Genomic DNA, 20,014 nt, shown 5'->3' on the forward strand with positions numbered 1-20,014 from the left:
GGGGGCAGAAGCAACTCATTGCAGCAAATCACAGAATAATGAAGAACAAGTAAACACATTAGAGCAGAATAATGTTCCATCCAGACACTGTTCCCTGACTGTGGAAATGAAACTGAAAACACCAAATTCGGATTCCCGACAACCGGCTGCAACATCCTCCATCCTAAAATAGTCAAACCCTATGACTTTTAAAGAGCTGTTTGGTTTCCGTTGAGTGGTGTAGTAAGCTGTGCCAGGCTCTCTGCTCCTCAGCTATCAATGGATGAGAGAAGTGGTAGGATGTGGGTCAACATCACCTTCTGAATTTAATGGCTTGAATTCCCAAGGCAGGGATAAAAGAATCTTAGTCTTTTTTCTTTTTTTCCCATCTTTTCTTTAGTGTTATTTATTCGTTGAACTTTTTAGCACAATGGGCAAGAAATTCAATATTCCCCTATCAAAAAGTTATTCTTTGAAGGGTGGAGCAATTGGATCATTATAGCCTACTGGTGGATCAAGTTATTAGATTAGCCTACATCCTGCAGCAAGATATACTTTAAGCATATGTGGTTTCTTTCAGAGACCATAGGCACACACATACTGGATACAGAGTAATATTAACACCTACTATTTACCTAATGCTTAAACTGTGGGCTTCCTCTGAGACCATTTTCCTATTCCCCTTGACAGAGCACTGGACTCTGTACACATCTTAGTGAAGCTGCGGAGTTGACTCTTGATATGTGCAGATTCTCTGCCTGAATTTGAAGTCTTTCATTATTTCAAAATTTAAAACAAAGTAAGAAAAAAAAAATTCTTTCATTCGCCCCGCACAGGTAGGTTTCTGCTTACTTAAAAGAGAAATATTTACCTTATGTATACGAGAGAATTCGGCTCCTGTCGTGGCGCATGGATGCGTCCTCCGCTGTTAGTGATAGTCCAGTCAGTGGTAAGAGAGAACAGCTCCGTCCCTCTGGAAGCCCATAAGAACCATTCAGTGTAGTTGTTTGTCGCAGGGTTCACTCTCCGGCAGCGTCTCAACAACACACTGACTAAACTTCCCTCATTCTTAAAACACTGGCAGGACCACCGCGTGACGTCACTCACCTCTCCACCAATGACGGGCTATCATCCACCTACACTCACCAGGCTACAACCACTGATTTCACATGATGGAGGATGGAGGTAAACAACAGAGCACACATGGAAGAATAGAAAGAAAATACAGTTCTGTTTTTATTTTTTATTTAAATTTGAAAATTTACTGTCAGAACATATAAAAATATAATCAAATTACATGAAATAATATGGTTAGTGTGAGAAAAAAGATCAAAAACACAAAACTAAAGTAGGCTATGTTTTTATTTTTTTCTTTAAAAGTAAGTCACCTTTTCGATCCTGTTCATGATGTTGATGGACCGTCATGAGATCAACATGAAAGTAGGCTACACATAGTCTAAAAGTGCCCAGCCCTGTCTGAAACTGTTACAACAAATGAGAAAGGATCAATAGGCTACATAAACAGATATGATCTATTAATTATACATAGATGCCGAAAAACAGATAATATTTACAAAAAAAGTAGCATAGGTAATTTCCTCTATCTGGACACTTCTTAAATGCGCGCTCTCTCTCTATTTATGGGCAGCATTTGGTTAGTTAAACAGCAGTTTGCTGTGTTCACCAATGAAATATAGGAATAGGATAAAATCATAGTAACCGACCAAAACAAGCCAGTTCCTCTGACTTTGATGTGGGACAAAACTATCTCTTTCATGAGTAGTTCATGAGTATCATATTTTGAGAATTTTGTACTAGTCAGTGTAAAAGTCGCTTCCGGCCTGACCGCAGCTGACCACTGTGGGCTGCGGCGCTATTTTCATGTCTTGGGTTATTTTTTCAGTGAATGCATTTTCAGTGAAATTTCCGATTCTATTTGTAGGACTCAGAACGCAGCGTCAGCGCGCGAGCCAATCACAACTCGAGGCTGACTTGCCGTAAAGTGTGACGGATGTGTTTGGAGCTGGAGGAGAGAGGTGTCCTCTTCTCTCATAACAGTTACCTGTCAGTGTCCCTGTCCTGACCACACACTTGTTGTGGACGAACAGAGCAGCGGTGAGTGTGTGTCTGTTACCTTGGTGTTTTGTCAGTTTTAAATCGAAATAACAAGCGTATAAATGAGCAGTTTACAGCCGGCTAACTAGCATTCTAGCAGGTCAGGGTCTGTCGCAATAGCAACACATGCAACTTAGCATCAGGGGTCTTCAGAGAGGAGACAGCCCGCTGGACGGCAGTGAGCGGTACAGCTGTGCCCCCCCCCCCGAGTTGTCCTTATCACTGTCAGCTCAGGCTGAACAAAACAAAACAAAATTCGTTCTCTGACGTCGACTCGTTTTCATAACCGACATGAACTACCTGCGACAGGCTGACGTCAAGCCCCGGTCACATTCAACTTCCCGTAGCATCTGTGAGCACGCGGACACTGGACGGTCCAGCCATAGGGTCCAGCTGCTGGCACAGCTGTTCTGACCTAATACCTGTAAACAGCGTCGCTGCCAGGCCGCCACACACCTTCAATACAGAGGTTATATACTCTAACTTTGATAACAACTGTATCAGAACATGTCCCAGAGGTCGCATCCAGAAACTGGTTGCCACACTTGTTTTATATGAATATAGCTGAACATGTAAAATCAACACGTATGGTTTTAGTCGCATTCTTCATGATCCAATCCCTGCGCAGAGCCAGAATCTTCAAAGTGTCCAAAACTCAATCTGAATAAATAACTATACAAAGATAGAAGTTCTCATTAACACACATAACACGTTACAGGAACCTTCATAGACAGACTATTTACTGTGCGCTTGGAAAAGAAGAACAAGTGCTGCATTCATATTTTATAATAGGCTACTTAAGCTGAAGCTTGAAATTACTCAGATGTGAATATGATGATCTGATATACTGGGTAAGAGTCTCAATGTTCAGTGCATACAATATGTTATTGTTTCCATTAAAGCCATAAATCATTTTGAGGATTAATTGTTTTTATATTCTTGGTTCCTTGCTAGTGTTATCTATTATTTGAGAGCTTGTGATGGGGTGGATAGGGCATATGGGGCTGTGGAAGTGGTGTGTTTTGTGTCTGTTGGGTAATTGTAATGTATGTTTTTTGTATCCGTGTTGGGACACCCTTGAAAACAAGATACCGCATTTCAAGGGGCTATCCTAAATAAGATGAAATTGAAATATGTGGGTCAACAGATTCATAAACCTAAAACCAGTTTCCAGTGTTAGGGGTTTTGTAGCATAGTGGAGGTGTCACCAATCGACCAAAACCTTGTGGGCACCAGACATGTAGCTGGTCTGGGGGAACACTCACGTTCCTCTAGTGTTTCTTTTTACTATTGCTGGTTTGTAGCCTTCTAATAAACAGAGCCTTTTTTGTAAACTGGTGTGTTTCTTGCAGTCATAATGTCACAGCCTGCTCTCCTGGTCCTGTATGGGAGCCAGACTGGCACCGCCCAGGACACAGCCCAGAGGATCGCACGGCAGGCCAAGAGGAGGCATCTGCAAGTTCAAGTGCTGCCTTTGGATAACTACAATGTGGTGAGTCTGGTGTATTATTGTGAGTGTGGTGTATTGTAGTGTCCCAAATCTCTCACCACTCTCTACATAGGCCACTATTTAGTGAGATTACCACTTTGTATCACCGTTTGAATGTACAGTGAGAATTATTGCCCCCTATAAATTGCATTGAACTCATGCTTAAAGGGATAGTTCACCATTTTGGCAAATTGGCCCATTGTCCCTATAGTTTTAGGAGTAGGTTCGGTGCAAGCTATTTTTAGAACGGTGGAGCAGAGCCGCGAGCTGCTTAGAGCTACGCTATGGTGGCTCATGGGATTTCTTGGTTTCATTCTCATCAAACTCATCAAATACACAATACAACAACTCCAAAACGCTCTCATAGACAAGTTGTGACCTGCACATTCACCACGCTATGAGATGATAATGGAGCGTTATGAGACAGAGTTGTTTTCGAGGTAAATTCATGCGTTCATTGGCAAGCAGTCTCTGCATTTACCTCGAAAACAACTCAATGAAACCAAGAAATCCCACGAGCCTCCGTAGCGTAGCTCTTAGCAGCTCACGGCTCTGCTCCGCTGTTCTAAAAATAGCTTGCACCGACAATTAAAGGTAATGAACCTGCTCCTAAGACTTTGGGGGGTAGGGCAATGGGCCAGTTTGCCAAAAGCTGCTGTTTTTTCATGTATCCAGTGAGTTTACTATGTGGTCATCTACACTGACCTCCCTGGGTAGTGAGTAGGGAGGAATAAACTACATGAATGCAAGTATTTTTAAAAGCTGATGTGAATAATAAAACCGGTGGTTTCATGTGTTCCCTCAGGCCAACCTGATCTCAGACCCTCTGGTGGTTTTTGTGTGTGCCACCACAGGCCAAGGAGACCCTCCAGACAATATGACGGTGATGAAACAAACTTGCACGTGCAGCACAAACAAAAAAAGATGAAGATGAATGGTGTTTTTGAGTTTTTGGGGCGACCCTTGTTTCATTATCCTCTCACTTTGTGCAGAACTTCTGGAGGTTTCTCTTCAGGAAGTCTTTACCTCTGGGCTCTCTGGGTCGACTGGACTGCGCCGTACTGGGCCTGGGGGACTCCTCCTATCCAAAGTTGGTGCTCCTCAACATTGACAGTTCTCACACTTCATATTCAGAACGACTCACTGTCTTCATCACACCACCTGCTTTTGCTCTTAGGTTTAATTTTGTTGCCAAGAAGCTTCACAAGCGCCTCCTGCAGCTGGGCGCCAACTCACTGCTGCCTGTCGGGCTGGCTGATGACCAGCATGACCTCGGGTAAGAAAGTCATTATCACTGACACATAACAGGTGAGGTGAAGCAAAGAAAAGCTTGAATTTATTTCTAATCTGACACAAACAATTAGAAACATAATACAGTTTAAAAAGAAATTAAAACATATTATGATAGAAAGCTATGAACAGGATTGAACATTTGAGATTTGACTGCAACTTTAATGCTGATTTTTTTTTTTTGCTTCATCAGTTGATTATAACATTTCTGAAGAATTAAAGGGTAGGCACTTATAAGCTGAATAGTTTCAGCCTGCATCTTTTCGATCTATATAACAACTATGAATTAAGGAATGCATTATTGAAGGTTGATTGATTGTTGATTGATGCCTGACTGTAACAAATTGTGCACAAGATCGAATAAACTGCTACTACTATTTTCAAAATGTTAAATGCTATGAAGGCACAGCTGCTGGGTTTCTAACCCAAAACACAAAGGCAAAGGCTGCATACACACTAGTACATTTTAGTTTCAAGAAGCACCTCATTTTAGTTTGAAAATTCAGTGTAGTGTATGATCATTTTTAATTGCTCGATCAAAGCGGTAATCTTTAGGGGTGTAAGGAAATATCGATACACCGAAATATCGCGATATTTCGTTTCGCAATACTGTGTCAATATTCAAAAACACTGTATTGATTTTATTATTAACAGTCAACATATGCAAACATCCACGGCGCTGGTTCATTCTGCTGGTTGGCTGCAGTCATTCAACAGAACAGAACAATGAGATCTCAGAGAGCTCAGGTCTGTGACTCATCACATGCTCAAGTGTTAGCTAACTGAGCAAAGACTAAAAGGAAAAAAATCACAATCATCTTGCTTATACTATCACAATATATTGCAATATATTGCATCGTGTACGTATCGTATTGCCAGATTCTTGCCAATACACACCCTTAGTAATCTTTCAAGATGTTGCATCATAATGCAAGTCTAAAAGCACCAGATCTGTTCATGGGCAGCACATGGACAGACATTTTTTCACTTCTAACAGCTGTTAGAAGTGAAATCTGAAACTTTCACATTAAAAGACAAGCAGGAAAGGGAGGATATCTGATGCTGATTTCTTGTCTTAAAGTGACAGAGCAGTGATCCATGGTTCTACCTGACTGTATACTGTTAATGTGTGTTTCTGGCCTCATTAGCTCCAGGAAGTAGATGATGTTTTCACATGTGTCATCAACATTTACAACACAATTACAATTACTGCACAATTTGTTACCATAAAAAATAATTAGTGCACATATAGATATGATTTGAATTGAAATAAGAGAACATTAACATTTTGCTGACCACATATACAGCAGCACATCACCTTTATGGCCATAAGTCTTTCATTTGTATGCATATTATGACACAATTAACACAAATATATAATATGAATCCAGCTAATCAAAGGTCAGACTGTGTCTGGAAGGCAGAGGAAGTGACTGGGGACATTTCTGTCTGTCATATGTTTACTTCAACATCTGTCTGAACAGGGCGGATGCTGTGATTGACCCGTGGCTCACTTCGTTTTGGTTCAAAGTGCTCACCCTGTTCCCGTCTTTAGCCGACGTGACGCCGCTGAGGGAAGATGAACCGTGAGTGTGAACACTCGATTCTCACTCTGTGGTTGAGACTTTGATGTTTCCGCCTCATTATTAAATCCTCCTCGGTGTTGATGCAGCTGGACGGTGATTTTCTTTGCTTGTTTCTTGTGGCAGACTCCCTCCAACCTTCTCCTTCCATTTCCTGGATGATGCGAAAGAGGAGACGGAGGACAGGCTGAGGATTAGCACGGACCAGACCGTCCCCTCCCAGTCGCGGCCCTTTCCTGCCAGACTGCTGTCCAACACGAGAGTAACAGACCCGTCACACTTCCAGGATGTGAGGCACATAGAGTTTGACATCACTGGATCCAACATCCAGTGAGTAACTGAAACATGAGCTCAGGTTCCTCCACCTCACAATGTATCCATGCCAACCACATTCTCACTACAGTGTATGTTTTAAACACCAATCAGCCGTAACATTATGACCACTCAGGTGAGCTGAAAAACAGTGATTGTCTTGTTACCATGGCATCGGTCAGTGGGTGGGATGTACTGTATCAGGCAGCAGAACATTCTGTGAGTTCTTAAACGGCCTGAAAATAAAAACCTGACCCGGCACGACCCACTGGTGTTGAAGCCTGGACCTGACGTAGCCCGACTCACTAGCATTAAAGGGATATTTCAACATTTTGGCAAATTTGCCTATTGCCATGATCCCTATAGTTTTAGGAGTAGGTCCCTTTAATTGTCGGTGCAAGCTGTTTAGAGATCTGCGGGGCAGAGCTGGAGCTGCTCAGCTAACGCAACAGAGGCATGCGGTATTTCCATGTTTCCCTCATCAAACTAAATACACAATCCCACAACTCCAAAACACTTTCATGGACAAGTTGTGACCTGCACATTCACAACGCTATGAAATAATAACGTGTAATTATGTAACATTACGACACATGAAGCAAACACTCTGAACTACATTCGTTTTTGAAGTCACTCTGCCGAGCAGCCGTGTCTGGAATGTAGTTCCGGTTACGTATTTACCTCGAAAGCAACTCCGTCTCATAACATTCCATTATTATCTCATAGCATGGTTGTCACTAAAGCATTTTGGAGTTGTTGGTTTGTGTATTTGATGAGTTTGATGAGGGTAAGCCCGGAAATACCATGCGCTGTGCAGAGCTCACGTCTCTGCCCCGCCGATCTCAAAACAGCTTGCACCGACAATTAAAGGTAATGAACCTACTCCTAAAACTATAGGGATTATCACAATAGGCGCATTTGCCAAAATGTTGAAATATCCCTTTAATTCTTGGCCCAAAACAGGACAGGCATGAGAACCATGTAGAAAACATCCTTTATTATTACTGAACTAACTATACATTAATGTGTTGGCAGATAATGATCACCAAAATGAACAGTACAGATTCAGTGCATTTCATGATAAACAACATACAGTACAAACAGCAAGAAGACATGTTTTATATTAAAATTAAATAAATAAAAAGGAATCCCGAGGCCAGCCTGAGCCAAGTCATTTTTTGGTCCCTGCCCATTGAAAACTCTGGGCCTGGGTCAGAGCTTAAGATAATAACGGAACGTTACGAGACAGAGTTGTTTTTCAACGTAAATTCATGCAAAACCACTGATAAATTCTCGTCTGGGGCAGTTTTTCAGCAAGCAGTCTCTGCATTTGCCTTGGAAACAACTCAGCCAAAATGTTGAAGTATCCCTTTAATGTCCTGTAAAATAACTTGATGGATTTTAAAGGGACAACGAGGAGTTTCTATTCGGTTATAAAAAAGTCTCATATTAATGTGGATGAATCTACGTTACCCACACTTGTTAATGGGCCCATTTTCGATAAATATATCGTTTTGTCTCTATCGTTATTTTGTTATTATTAGTGGTGGCGGAGATGCTGGTCGAGCCGACCAGCGTTTTTTACTTTCGGTTTCGCAACGAGTCATGAGAATAACGCAGCTGAATCGCCGTTTATGGTCGGAACTACGACGGTACGTGATCGTCTTCGAACCTCTGACTTTAATTATTGATGAATGAAAACATGAGTCTGTCTTGCGCCGGTCAAAAGAATTTTACGGTGCGCGCGGAGGCTCATAAATGTAGTGTGAAAACGCTTCGCTTTTCCAAAACTCCTCGTTGTCCCTTTTAATATGTTTTCTTCCTTTAAATGCAACAGGAAAGTTTGTTGTGTGATCCAGACCCATCCTGAGCTGTGTTGTTGTGCAGGTTTGGTGCTGGTGACGTTGTGATGATGTATCCTTGTAACGCGCTGGAAGACGTGCAGCAATTCTGCGAACTGCTGACGTTAGATCCAGAGGCCAGCTTCACTCTGAGGCCCACAGACAACACTGCAGGTGCGTGTGTGGTTAAAAAAAGCCACAGTTTGAGCTACAAGGTGGGCAATAATTCTCTGAGCCTTCACCCCTCTCTTTGTCTTCTCAGTCCCAGCCAGGCTTCCTCAGCCCTGCACCGTGCGCCACCTGGTGGAGAGCTTCCTGGACATCGCCGCCGTGCCCCGCCGCTCCTTCTTCGAGATGCTGTCCACCATCGCGACCAACGAGCTGGAGCAGGAGAAGCTGCTGGAGTTCAGCTCGGCGGCGGGACAGTCGGAGCTGCACAGCTACTGCAACCTGCCCCGACGCACCGCGCTGGAGGTGAGGGGGGAGGAGCCGGTGCTGGGGCTGCACCTCAAACCTTACAACAGGGGCATCCAACTGTTTTAAATGATTTGATTAGAAAAAAAAAACCAAACATCTGTGGCTATGACTTGTTTAGTTTAGCTTCAAGATGTTTCACCACTCAATTCACTAAAGGTCAGTTGCTGGTATGAATTAAGTTCGGTCTTGGAACGTCTCTTCACATTGAACTCAAGTGATGGTCTATTGGCAAATGAGACGAAAACTATTTTGTCTTAAGTGAAAATGACTGAACTTTCCACCACATCTGAAACAGATGGGTTTTGCCATTGACTTTCTGCCATTTTTCTGAGGCCATGCCTGCTACAGTACCCAGCTTCCTGTTTTGTTGTCTGTATTTATTTACATTATCCCACCTGGATTACAGATGTTTTTAATGAACTGTAGAATAATGCTGTCACTGAGAGGTCAGTGGGGAAAATGGGAAGTGAACTTGGGTCATTAAGGCCGCGTTCAGACTGCCAGCCAAAATCCGATTTTTAGCCCATCCAGATTGGAACCGGATAGCTCTTTCTAAGTCTGAACAGTCCCAAATCACATGAAATCCGATTTTTGCAAAACGGATCGAAACCACCTCCGGTAGGTAGTTTCAGATCACGGCGTGGCGCTCTCAGCTCTGGGGTGCTGGAGTTTCCCGTCTCTGTGGCTACACACACACACACACACCAGTCTCTGGTACACGTAGCCTACACACACACACACACACACCAGGCGGGCTGAGGTTGCAACTAGCGGGGTAGTGCGGCTGCAGCGCCGGGCAGATCACCGTGCTGCAGCGAGAGTAGCCGCCGCGTCCAGGAGGCATCGCCTGTCACATACGTAGCCTACGCTCCGACGTCGTTGCTACAGCAACCTGTCAGATCGGTCAATAATGTGGCCCAGTCTGAACAGAGCCAAATGCGATTTGGACACTTGCTAAAAACAGTGTGGACAGTCAGCCCTAAAAATCGGATATGAGAAAGAATCAGATTTGAATCAGATTTGCCTGCAGTCTGAACGCGGCCTAAAGGTAGGGTTGGAGATCCTAGAACGTTTCTAGCAGGCCACATTATGAGAATACTGTCCGCAAGCTTTTTCTCAAAACACCTGACATCATAGTAAACCAGCCATCATCCAGCTCAGAGCTACATCACCACCTACCAGACCTCAGTGCGGTACAGTCTATCGCTCGCTGTTGTTGTCTTTTCCGTGGTTGTAACTTGTTGAAGACTCTGATCACGCACGCATTTAGCGAGGTAGAGCGGTACAATGCTGTTTTTACAGGATTGTCTGTCATTTAATGTTTTCATTTTTGTGAAAAAGCATTTAATTAATTGGTTGCAATCGGAGAGTGAAGAGGATTTCAAACAATTGCTCCAGAACAGGATTTAACTGATACATTGTGATGGTTCACATAGTATTAGACAAGGTTGTGTGGGCAGTTTAAAATCAATCGTGGTGATTGGCCTGTGGGTTGGACTTAAAATGATGCTCTATTCCAGCACTTGTCATATGATTATTGTTTGTCCTCAGGAATCTGTTTGGTCTGTCTGGTTAAACGTGTGCAGCTGTGTTTCTGATTGCTCTCTGTGCTGCAGGTCTTGGCAGATTTCCCCCACACCACAGCCGGGCTCAGAGTGGACTACCTCCTGGATCTGTTCCCTGAGATCCAGCCTCGCTCCTTCTCCATCGCCTCCTCTCTCCTGGTACAGCATCCAAACATTTAACTGCTATTATAAACATGCTGTGTTTCATCTACATACCGTCGATTATATAAGTAAAGACAAATTACAGTGAAACCTGTCCACACAGGCTCACCCACACAGGCTTCAGATACTGGTGGCTGTCGTTCGCTACAGAACCAAGCTGGTTAAACCTCGGAGAGGCCTCTGCTCCACCTGGTTGGCCTCACTGGACCCCACACAAGGTCTGTCACTACTTATTATATTACTGAATATTTAAAACAGATAGCTAAAAGCTGCAGCCACATATTTCTCCACATAAAGTTTACATGTTTCTGGAATGTTGGATTTCTCTTAATTATTAATTAATTTCATATTTATTTTTGACAGGAATGCCATTTAAGTGTCCTTATTTTAGGAGGTGGATAAAAACATGGTTTCAGTTTAAAACAGAAACTCAGAATTAGATGTGTGTACATTGCACATTATCCTGAATTTATACAGACACCACACAGCGTTTCTCATATTGGGGCCTCCCAAGCCGACACTTAAAGGGACAACAAGGAGTTTTGGAAAAGCGAAGTGTTTTCACACTACATTTATGAGCCTCCGCGCACCGTGAAATTCTTTGACCGGCGCAAGACAGACTCATGTTTTCATTCATCAAGAATTAAAGTCAGAGGTTCGAAGATGATCACATACCGTCGTAGTTCCGACCATAAACGGCGATTCGGCGGCGTTATTCTCATGACTCGCCACGAAACCGAAAGTAAAGAAACGCTGGTCGGCTCGACCAGCATTTCCACCACCACTAATAATAACAAAATAACGATAGAGACAAAACGATATATTTATCGAAAATGGGCCCATTAACAAGTGTGGGTAACGTAGATTCATCCACATTAACGTGAGACTTTTTTATAACCAAATAGAAACTCCTCGTTGTCCCTTTAACATCAAAACATAACAAGAGGCTGTATTGTATTCTTACTTATGCAGCAAGGAAGAATATTTTATTACAGGTACATTGGATCAATGAAAAAGTACCAACTGTTAAAGGCTGGTAAAGAGTGGGATTTGATCGAGTGCCATTCGGGTACCTTACATGTATATTACTTTTTAAAAACAGACCAATTCTATAAAGTTTGGGAACCCTATGTAGAGCGTGGTGTCTGTAATATCATGCTGCAGGAATTTTCTTGACTGCTCATACTGTACATTTTTACTTATTTACAAGAATCTGAGCTGGTGTTATGTTTTTTTTAATTTTTTATATGTTTGTTTTGTTCAGTTTGTTTGTTTGTTTGCTTGTTTTGCTTTTTATTTCTATGGACCATATTACGTATCCATCCTTTACTTGTAAAAGTGAAAGATTAATACAAAAAATATTGTTAAAAAGGAAATAAAGACAACAGCAACATAAAGATAATCTGAAATCAGGCAGTATTCTTAATGACACTCCTTTGATATAATGTTGATTATACATATTATTGATCGTGTGTGTGTGTGTGTGTTTTAAACTGTTGCAGGGGAGGTGTGTGTTCCTCTGTGGGCAAAGAAGGGCACTATGAGGTTCCCCACAGACAGGGACACCCCTGTCATCATGGTTGGACCTGGGACAGGAGTGGCTCCGTTCAGGTCTGCTGTACAGGAGAGGACGGCCGGGGGGAGGACTGGTGAGAGCTTCATGTCTCTGACTTTATAAATGAATTTTTGTCCGTCCACATCATGTCGGGCCGCTGATAATGAGACGCCTCCTCTCTGTCTCTCTGCTCTTCAGCCAACGTCCTGTTCTTCGGCTGCCGCTCAGAGACCAGGGACTTCTACTTCAGGTCAGACTGGGAGGAGATGATGAAGGCCGGACAGCTGACCCTCTTCACCGCCTTCTCACGAGACCAGGTCAAACACACACACACACAAACACACTCTCAGTATTTGTATGAACAATCACAGGCGTGGACTGAACTCAACCACTCATGCTGACACACACTTTGCTGCCAGGGAACAAAACCAACGAGCCTGCTCTCTGATCAGTGAGGCTGTGATGGACATGGTGAAGAAAACCAAAATAGATAAAGAAAGATAAATAGATAGATAGAACCAATATAATCGAATACAATCCAGTTCACAACACCATGAATGCCCTTGTTTTACTTAACAGAGACACAGAGGCTGAAGTCTATTGACACAGTAAAGGGATAGTTCAACATTTTGGCAAACTGGCCCATTGCCATAATCCCTATAGTCTTAGGAGTAGGTTTGTTACCTTTAATTGTCGGTGCAAGCTATTTTTAGAACGGCGGAGCAGAGCCGCGAGCTGCTCAGAGCTACGCTACGGAGGCTCATGGAATTTCTTGGTTTCCCTCATAAAACTCATCAAATACACAATCCAACAACTCCAAAACACTCTGGTGGACAAGTTGTGACCTGCACATTCACCACGCTATGAGATATTAACGGAACGTTATGAGACGTTATGAGAGTTATTTTTGAGGCAAATGCAGAGACTGCTTGCTGAAAAACTGCCTCCGACAGGAACGCACATCAGCAGTTTTGCATGAATTTACCTCGAAAACAACTCCAATGGCAATGGGCCAGTTTGCCAAAATGTTGAACTATCCCTTTAAAATCAGTATGCCCAGAACAGTTTAGCTTCATTTGACGTATGGGATGATAGTAATTTAAAAAGTAATTTAACAAAACAAAGCTTCTAATGTTGACATTCGTGTCGCAACAGTTACTAATACGACCAGACTGGAGTGGATCATGTCGTCCTTCATGTGCTCCACCAGGCTCATTCTGACTTGGATGAGGCAGTTTCTTACATCAATTCAATACCTGATATTATATTTTTTGATTACTGCGCATTGAAGTGCATTTAACATCATCCAACCCTGCAGTAGAGCGCTGGACTCCTGTGGTTTCATTAAGATCCAGGAGTTAGTTGTAACCAAATCCCACACATGGCAGCAGTAGCTGTTCAGGTCTGTGGGCTCACAGTCACATTAGCAATGCCTTTTCTACAATACCAGCGATCCATTGTTAATGCTGCTCCTGCCTCAACAAGCACATGTCGTTCATGTACTCTGACTGTTTGTTTGTTCAGGAGGACAAGGTTTACGTGCAGCACCGGGTGAAGGAGAGCTCTAAGCTGCTGTGGGACCTGATCGCTAATAAAAGTGGCTGTTTTTACATCGCTGGGTGAGTGTAAGGCACATGTTCACATCTGGATCACATCTATTCTTATTGTCTCTGTGGTGACGGAATAACAGAACACCCATCTTCCCATTACTACCATGTAGCTGACTATATTGTGATGGTTGCAGGATATGGTACCAAACCTGGCAACCTCACTCACTGTGATAAGTTGCACCAGAACCAACACCAGCAACACCAGTTCAATTTTAATTCACTTGAGCTCAATTGCCAAAGTACAATTCAATGGAATGAAATCATCAGAGAAGAAGAAATGTCAAATATAACAGAATGTAATTATTATTGATATGATTAAAGCAGAAGTAAGCGATCCGGTGGTTTTGGCTAACTTCTTGTCAGCCGATGGAGTTAGCAGCATCTATTGGTCCTCGTCCCTACGTCACCACATTCACGCGCATCCCTTGGCTGCACACACAGAGAGGACCGCCCCTTTGTGCCGTTCTCTCTCCTCATTGGATAAAGGTTGTAGGATACAAGGAAAGTTTTCTCCTCGGCTTACAGCAGAGCAGAGTGACTGACAGACCCGTGTTTCAGACCAAACACTCTAAGTGATTGCCGTCGGAAGATATAACTATTTAAGACATTGGTTCCCAACCTTTTTTGGCTCGTGACCCCATTTTGACAACAAATTTCTGGCGACCCCCGATCAGGTGCAGTCATGTGATCGTGGCCATCAATCATGCGTCAGCTCAGATATTTTTATATGCTGCATTTTACTTGAACTCGATTTATATTTGAGTAAGTGAAAGTATAGATACAGTTGTTTAAGATTGTGTGTGGTGTTTTTAATCATAATTTTTAAATGAGTTAAAAGAATATTTTCATCAGTAATTGTTTTTTATCAATTACTAGACATTTCAGGCGACCCCATTTGAATTACAGGTGACCCCACGTGGGGTCCCAACCCCAAGGTTGAAAAACATTGATTTAAGACTTATATTAAACATTCCGCTTACTTTTGCTTTAATAATTGAATGAATTGATCATGAAAGGACAAATAAATTAGATTAAATATACATATTACATTGAATACTGAGACATTCAGGTGTGTGCAGTTTCAATTAAAATCTCATGATGTATTTTTGTATATAACTGTACAATATATTGCTTTGCTTATTTGTGTTATATTTATTATCTGCCATTTGCTTTTCTCCTTCTTTTCCTCCTCCTTCTTCTCCTTCTCTTTCTTCTTCTTCTCTTTCTCCTCCCCCTCCTCCCCTTCCTTCGTCTCCCTATTCTTTTTCTTCTCCTTCTTCTTCCTCTTCTTCTTCTCCTTCTCTCTCTCTTCTTCTTCTTCATTCACTAACCTTGTCATGTTTCTGTGCAGCAACGCCAAGGAGATGCCAGCCAGTGTGAGTGACGCTCTGAAGGAGGTGTTTGAGAAGGAGGGAGGCATGTCTGCCAACGAAGCTCAGCAGATGTTCGACACCATGGAGAGGACGGGCCGGATCCAGTGCGAGACCTGGTCCTGATCACATGACCTGCATATGATGCGACCGCTGCTGTGAATTCACACATGAGCACTGCTGACCATAAGAAATGGTCCAAACTGGTCCTGCTCTCAGAGGAATACTCACTCAGGCTGCTGAGCCAGTTGAACAAGAGCACAGTCAACATGTCTGACACATGTTGCTTTATAAAGCAGCTCACACTTAACAATCCAAACCCTGAGGTGAGCTGAACAGTTACAGTAATAGACATATTATCAGTTGCCTTTCGGTCAAATGCAATACTCAAATCACAGGAGCCATCGTTATTTATGATAAAATTCAAATGTGTCTCAACAGACCATGGGTGAAGCGTTGTGGTGCTGTAGAGATGCAGTGACCTGCAGATTAGATTCTGTAGACACATGGGAACATGTGAATTTGTTTCACACTCAAATAGAAATGTTAAAAATCACAAGTTCAACTGTAATCGTATATCACAATATCTGCCTAAATAATCACAACAAAGTGTTTAAATATGTGTATCTTTCAGCTGTTGTTGTGACTCATGTCTTGTCATTTCACTATTGCTGCCTGGCAAGACTCCAGTAGGTCACTAGACATAGACATGGACACAACCTCTCAAAAGCAGAGCTTGTCCGTCTGTACGACACAGGCAGCTGAGCAGGGACACACACGTACTTAGATGCTCTAATTTATATATATATAAAAAAAAGCAGTTTATTAGGTTTAGTTGAGCTTAAATGATACTGTGGTAAACACAGTGATCACTTTAACATTTTGCCTTCTCTAAGTGGGAACCTTCTGCCTTCTTGTCTATGCTGCTTCACAGAGCAGTGACATTAAACTTCATAGAAACATCTTCAGTTTAAAAAAGTAGTTAAACTCAAATTAGTTACTGTGTCTTCAAATAAACACAATCGTGCTTTATTTAACTACACTGCTCTTCACATGTGATTAAATATGACAATGTATTAGTTTTTCAGATATCATAATCAATGTTTCATCTACTGTAGGAAACAGCAGTGCTCATGACTGGAGGCCACACTGAACTGCAGCTCAGCATCTGAACTGACAGTAAATTAAAAAGTAAACTGAGTGGAAGGCAAAACCTGTCACACAATAGATGCATAGTGCAACATCACCACATAGTGGTCTGTTCAAGCTACTGCTACTGTGTGACGAGGTGCTGGACCATGTGGGCTGGAGCTGTAAACCTTTAAGAGAACTGAACTGATCAGAGCTTCTCTCTGTTGTTCTTGGACCTTTAACCTTTTAGTCTCATGTGTGATCCATTAATGTGTCCACGGGGGGAGAGGCAGATTCAATTCAATTCAATTCAATTCAATTCAATTCAATTCAATTCAATTCAATTCAATTCAATGTGTGCTTTACTGTATGAATGAAGGAGAGCAGCACCGTAACAGTCACTGTTGTGATGACTGATGCACTGAACAGGCAATGTTTTTTCTTCAGTACTTGAATTGTAAATTTTTAAAGTATAATTGATAAAACTTTCTTGATATGCAAGAACATATTTTCCCTTTTTCACATAAAATGAGTGTTTATCCTGACACGATGCTCTCGGAGGGCATTCCTCTGGAAGAGCAACACTTCTAATAAACATTAAGTATTTAGTGTATTTACTGAGATTAACAGATACAGTCTGTTTGTTTGCAACAACATGAAGGGAAATGTATTATGTACCAAATTGGAAACATTAAACTTGACTATGAGACACACAATATATGGACCAATGGTGCAGCAGTATACAATGTGTGATGTAATGTATAAATAAATCATAATAAACTTGTCCAAAGATATACGTACACATCAGAGGTTGATTGGTGACTTTAAATTGACTGTTGGTGTGAATGTGACTGTGTGTGTGTTGTTTGTGTAGACAACGGATGGATGGGTGGATGTTGTTATAGAAGGTTGTGTTTGAGAAAGATCATAAAGAGCCTGTTGCTCCTTAAGCGAACCGGTCCATATGATCCATATGAAACACATGGATCCACGAGCTGGTTAACCATTTATTGGTTCAGGAGATGATGGATGGATGGATGGTTTCTGTGCAACAAACAAAAAGTATGTGCCTTGCCATGCATGCAAAAATAGCAATGGTAACTGGAAACATCTACATCCCAGTGGTTCCCAACCTTTTTTGGCTCGTGACCCCATTTTGACATCACAAATTTCTGGCGACCCCGCGATCATGTGACTGCACGTGATTGCGGCTGTCAATCAAGATGCGCCAGCTCAGATATTTTTATATGCAGAATTTTATTTGACTCAATTTATATTCGAGAAAGTGAAAGTATAGAATACAGTTGTTTAAGATTGTGTGTGGTGTTTTTCATCATAATTTTATAAAGAATAGTAAATTGTTAAAAAAAATATTTTTAACAGTAATTTTTTTATCAATAGACATTTCAGGCGACCCCATTTAAATTCCAGGTGACCCCACGTGGGGTCCCGACCCCAAGGTTGTAAAACACTGCATTATCCTCACATCCAAAAGGGTAAAACAAGGAATTAGTCACCAGTGTCAGGCCTATCCCCTTTACAAAAATATAACTAAATACAGCATACAACTTTAATACCTCTGTTTCAAAGTTACAATCATTGACCAAAAACTCTTTTATTTAAGGGTAATAATTTGAAAACAATAAATAACTTGAAAGAAAGGACATTAGTTTTCAGTAACTTAATGGTGTTGCAGGTCTCAAACAAAGAGATGTTGGTTGTCCCTGTACAGCCAGTGCAGTCTCTTCCTCCGACATGTCAGCTTCAGCTTTTGAGCAACCACCCCTTCAAATATGAAATATTAGAACTGACTGGATATCAGTCTCACTTGGTAGCGTCTCTGGAAGATGAGTCTGCTGCAGGTACTAGACAGGCCCCAGGTCTAACACACTGTTGACCATTCATGGTAACTTCCACAGTCTGGACTCTCACTGGGCATCACTTTAGTTCTTTTTCCCACAGGACACAAAGCCCAGTCGAGGATCCACGTCTCTCTGCCATTTATGGTGAATTCGAAGGTTGGGGAGGTACATTAGTCCCTAATAAAGCGAGTGCAAAACTATGTCTTCATCATCTCCTACTAAGGATCTCAGTACCTGTATCGTGCCTGTAATGTAGATACAGATCTGACCATATTACATAATGAATGTTAATTCATAGGCTACAGCAGGTGACTGTGTTTGGCTGTTTGCTTCAGCACTAATAATATAGTTTGATCAATTCACATTAATTTATGTCAGACTAGGAATTCAGTGATGTCATTTAAATGTTATTTTCCATCAGTGCTCATTACGTTTTTGCATTTGAAATCAAGCTAGAACATTTTGGCTTCTCCTCAGCCTGTTCTGTAAAGTCAAATGACAAGAAAAAACACAACTGAACAGAAATGACCTGATCTAAAACACAGGTTGTCAAACATGTGGCCCGTGGGCCAAAAGCGGCTCGCCAGAGGGTCTAATCCAACCAAGTGTGAAAATTTTGTATAAGACAGAAGAGAAATAATATTTTTGAAATTGCACTTATTTTTTAAAACATCTCAATGACATACCTGTATATCTTTGCACTAGAAAAAATTTAATCATTAGTTATAGGTTATAATGCTATAATTCTACTGAGATCAAATTGCGCTGTATGTGGTCCCTGAACAAAAATGAGTTTGACGCCCCTAGTCTAAAAAGAAACCCTAGAATGTTTTCAGATTCAAGCTACATACTACCAACTTGAATATGAGAAAGATTACTTTACATTCATTTTCATTCTCATTTAAATTTTTATGATGATCTTAAAAATGTTTCTTCTACAGTGGAAACCCCTCCCACTCTGTGATGAGGAGCTGGACCACATCTCAGTCATTCTGCTAAAGAGGAAGGCTCCAGTGGTCTTCCTTGTGTTGTCTGAAATGTGATCGGGTTTATTAGAGCACAACATTTTATGTAAATATGAACAAATGTAATGATATTTTATTTCTTTCCATATTTAATTTGCAGTTGGAAGTGCTGTATATGTTTTTTATTTCATATTTAAAGCAGAAGTAAGCGGAATTTTTGTGTTAATATAAGTCTTAAATAGTTATATCTTCTGACGGCAATTACTTACATAGAGTGTTTGGTCTGAAACACGGGTCTGTCAGTCACTCTGCTCTGCTGTAAGCTGAGGAGAAAACTTTCCTTGTATCCTACAACCTTTATTCAATGAGGAGAGAGAACGGCATGAAGGGCTGTGTGTGCAGCCAAGGGATGCGCCTGAATGTGGTGACGTAGGGACGAGGACCAATAGATCCATGACGAGGGCGGGGACTGCTAACTCCATCGGCTGACAAGACGTTATGGTGCGTTCAAGGCAACCCGTAACTCGTGTTTTTCCGACCTGTGAAGTCGTACCAGTTTGATCTGGTACAAGTTCGCAGGTCGGAAGTTACAAGTGGCCGTTATAGTGACTTTCACAGGCAACAGGTCAGAAAAACACGAGTTACAGGTTGCCTGGAACACTACAAAGTCGTAAGTCGTGACTTGAAGCTGTAACTTACGGTTTCAAA

At 41.8% G+C, this 20,014-nt stretch overlaps 2 protein-coding genes across 2 annotated transcripts in view; one reads left to right on the plus strand and one right to left on the minus strand.

Moving 5' to 3' along the window:
• The window catches only part of megf10 (multiple EGF-like-domains 10), a gene marked incomplete at its 3' end in the record, with an annotated part of 63,166 nt that extends 62,166 nt beyond the window's left edge, over positions 1–1,000 (minus strand). The window contains exon 1 of the mRNA XM_083983746.1: positions 851–1,000. The remainder of the gene's footprint in view (positions 1–850) is intronic.
• A 972-nt stretch (positions 1,001–1,972) lies between these two features.
• ndor1 (NADPH dependent diflavin oxidoreductase 1) lies at positions 1,973–15,791 on the plus strand. Its single transcript, XM_083982842.1, has 15 exons — positions 1,973–2,094; positions 3,447–3,586; positions 4,389–4,466; positions 4,576–4,673; positions 4,761–4,859; positions 6,358–6,459; positions 6,583–6,786; positions 8,656–8,783; positions 8,872–9,083; positions 10,703–10,810; positions 10,917–11,031; positions 12,316–12,462; positions 12,567–12,685; positions 13,893–13,987; positions 15,330–15,791. The coding sequence occupies exons 2-15, from the start codon at positions 3,452–3,454 to the stop codon at positions 15,472–15,474; spliced, it is 1,785 nt and encodes a 594-aa protein (XP_083838968.1). The 5' UTR covers positions 1,973–2,094; positions 3,447–3,451; the 3' UTR covers positions 15,475–15,791.
• The last annotated feature ends 4,223 nt before the right edge of the window (positions 15,792–20,014 follow it).

Source organism: Trachurus trachurus (genome assembly GCF_905171665.1).
Source record: "Trachurus trachurus genome assembly, chromosome: 12".
Classification (NCBI taxonomy): Eukaryota; Metazoa; Chordata; class Actinopteri; order Carangiformes; family Carangidae; genus Trachurus; species Trachurus trachurus.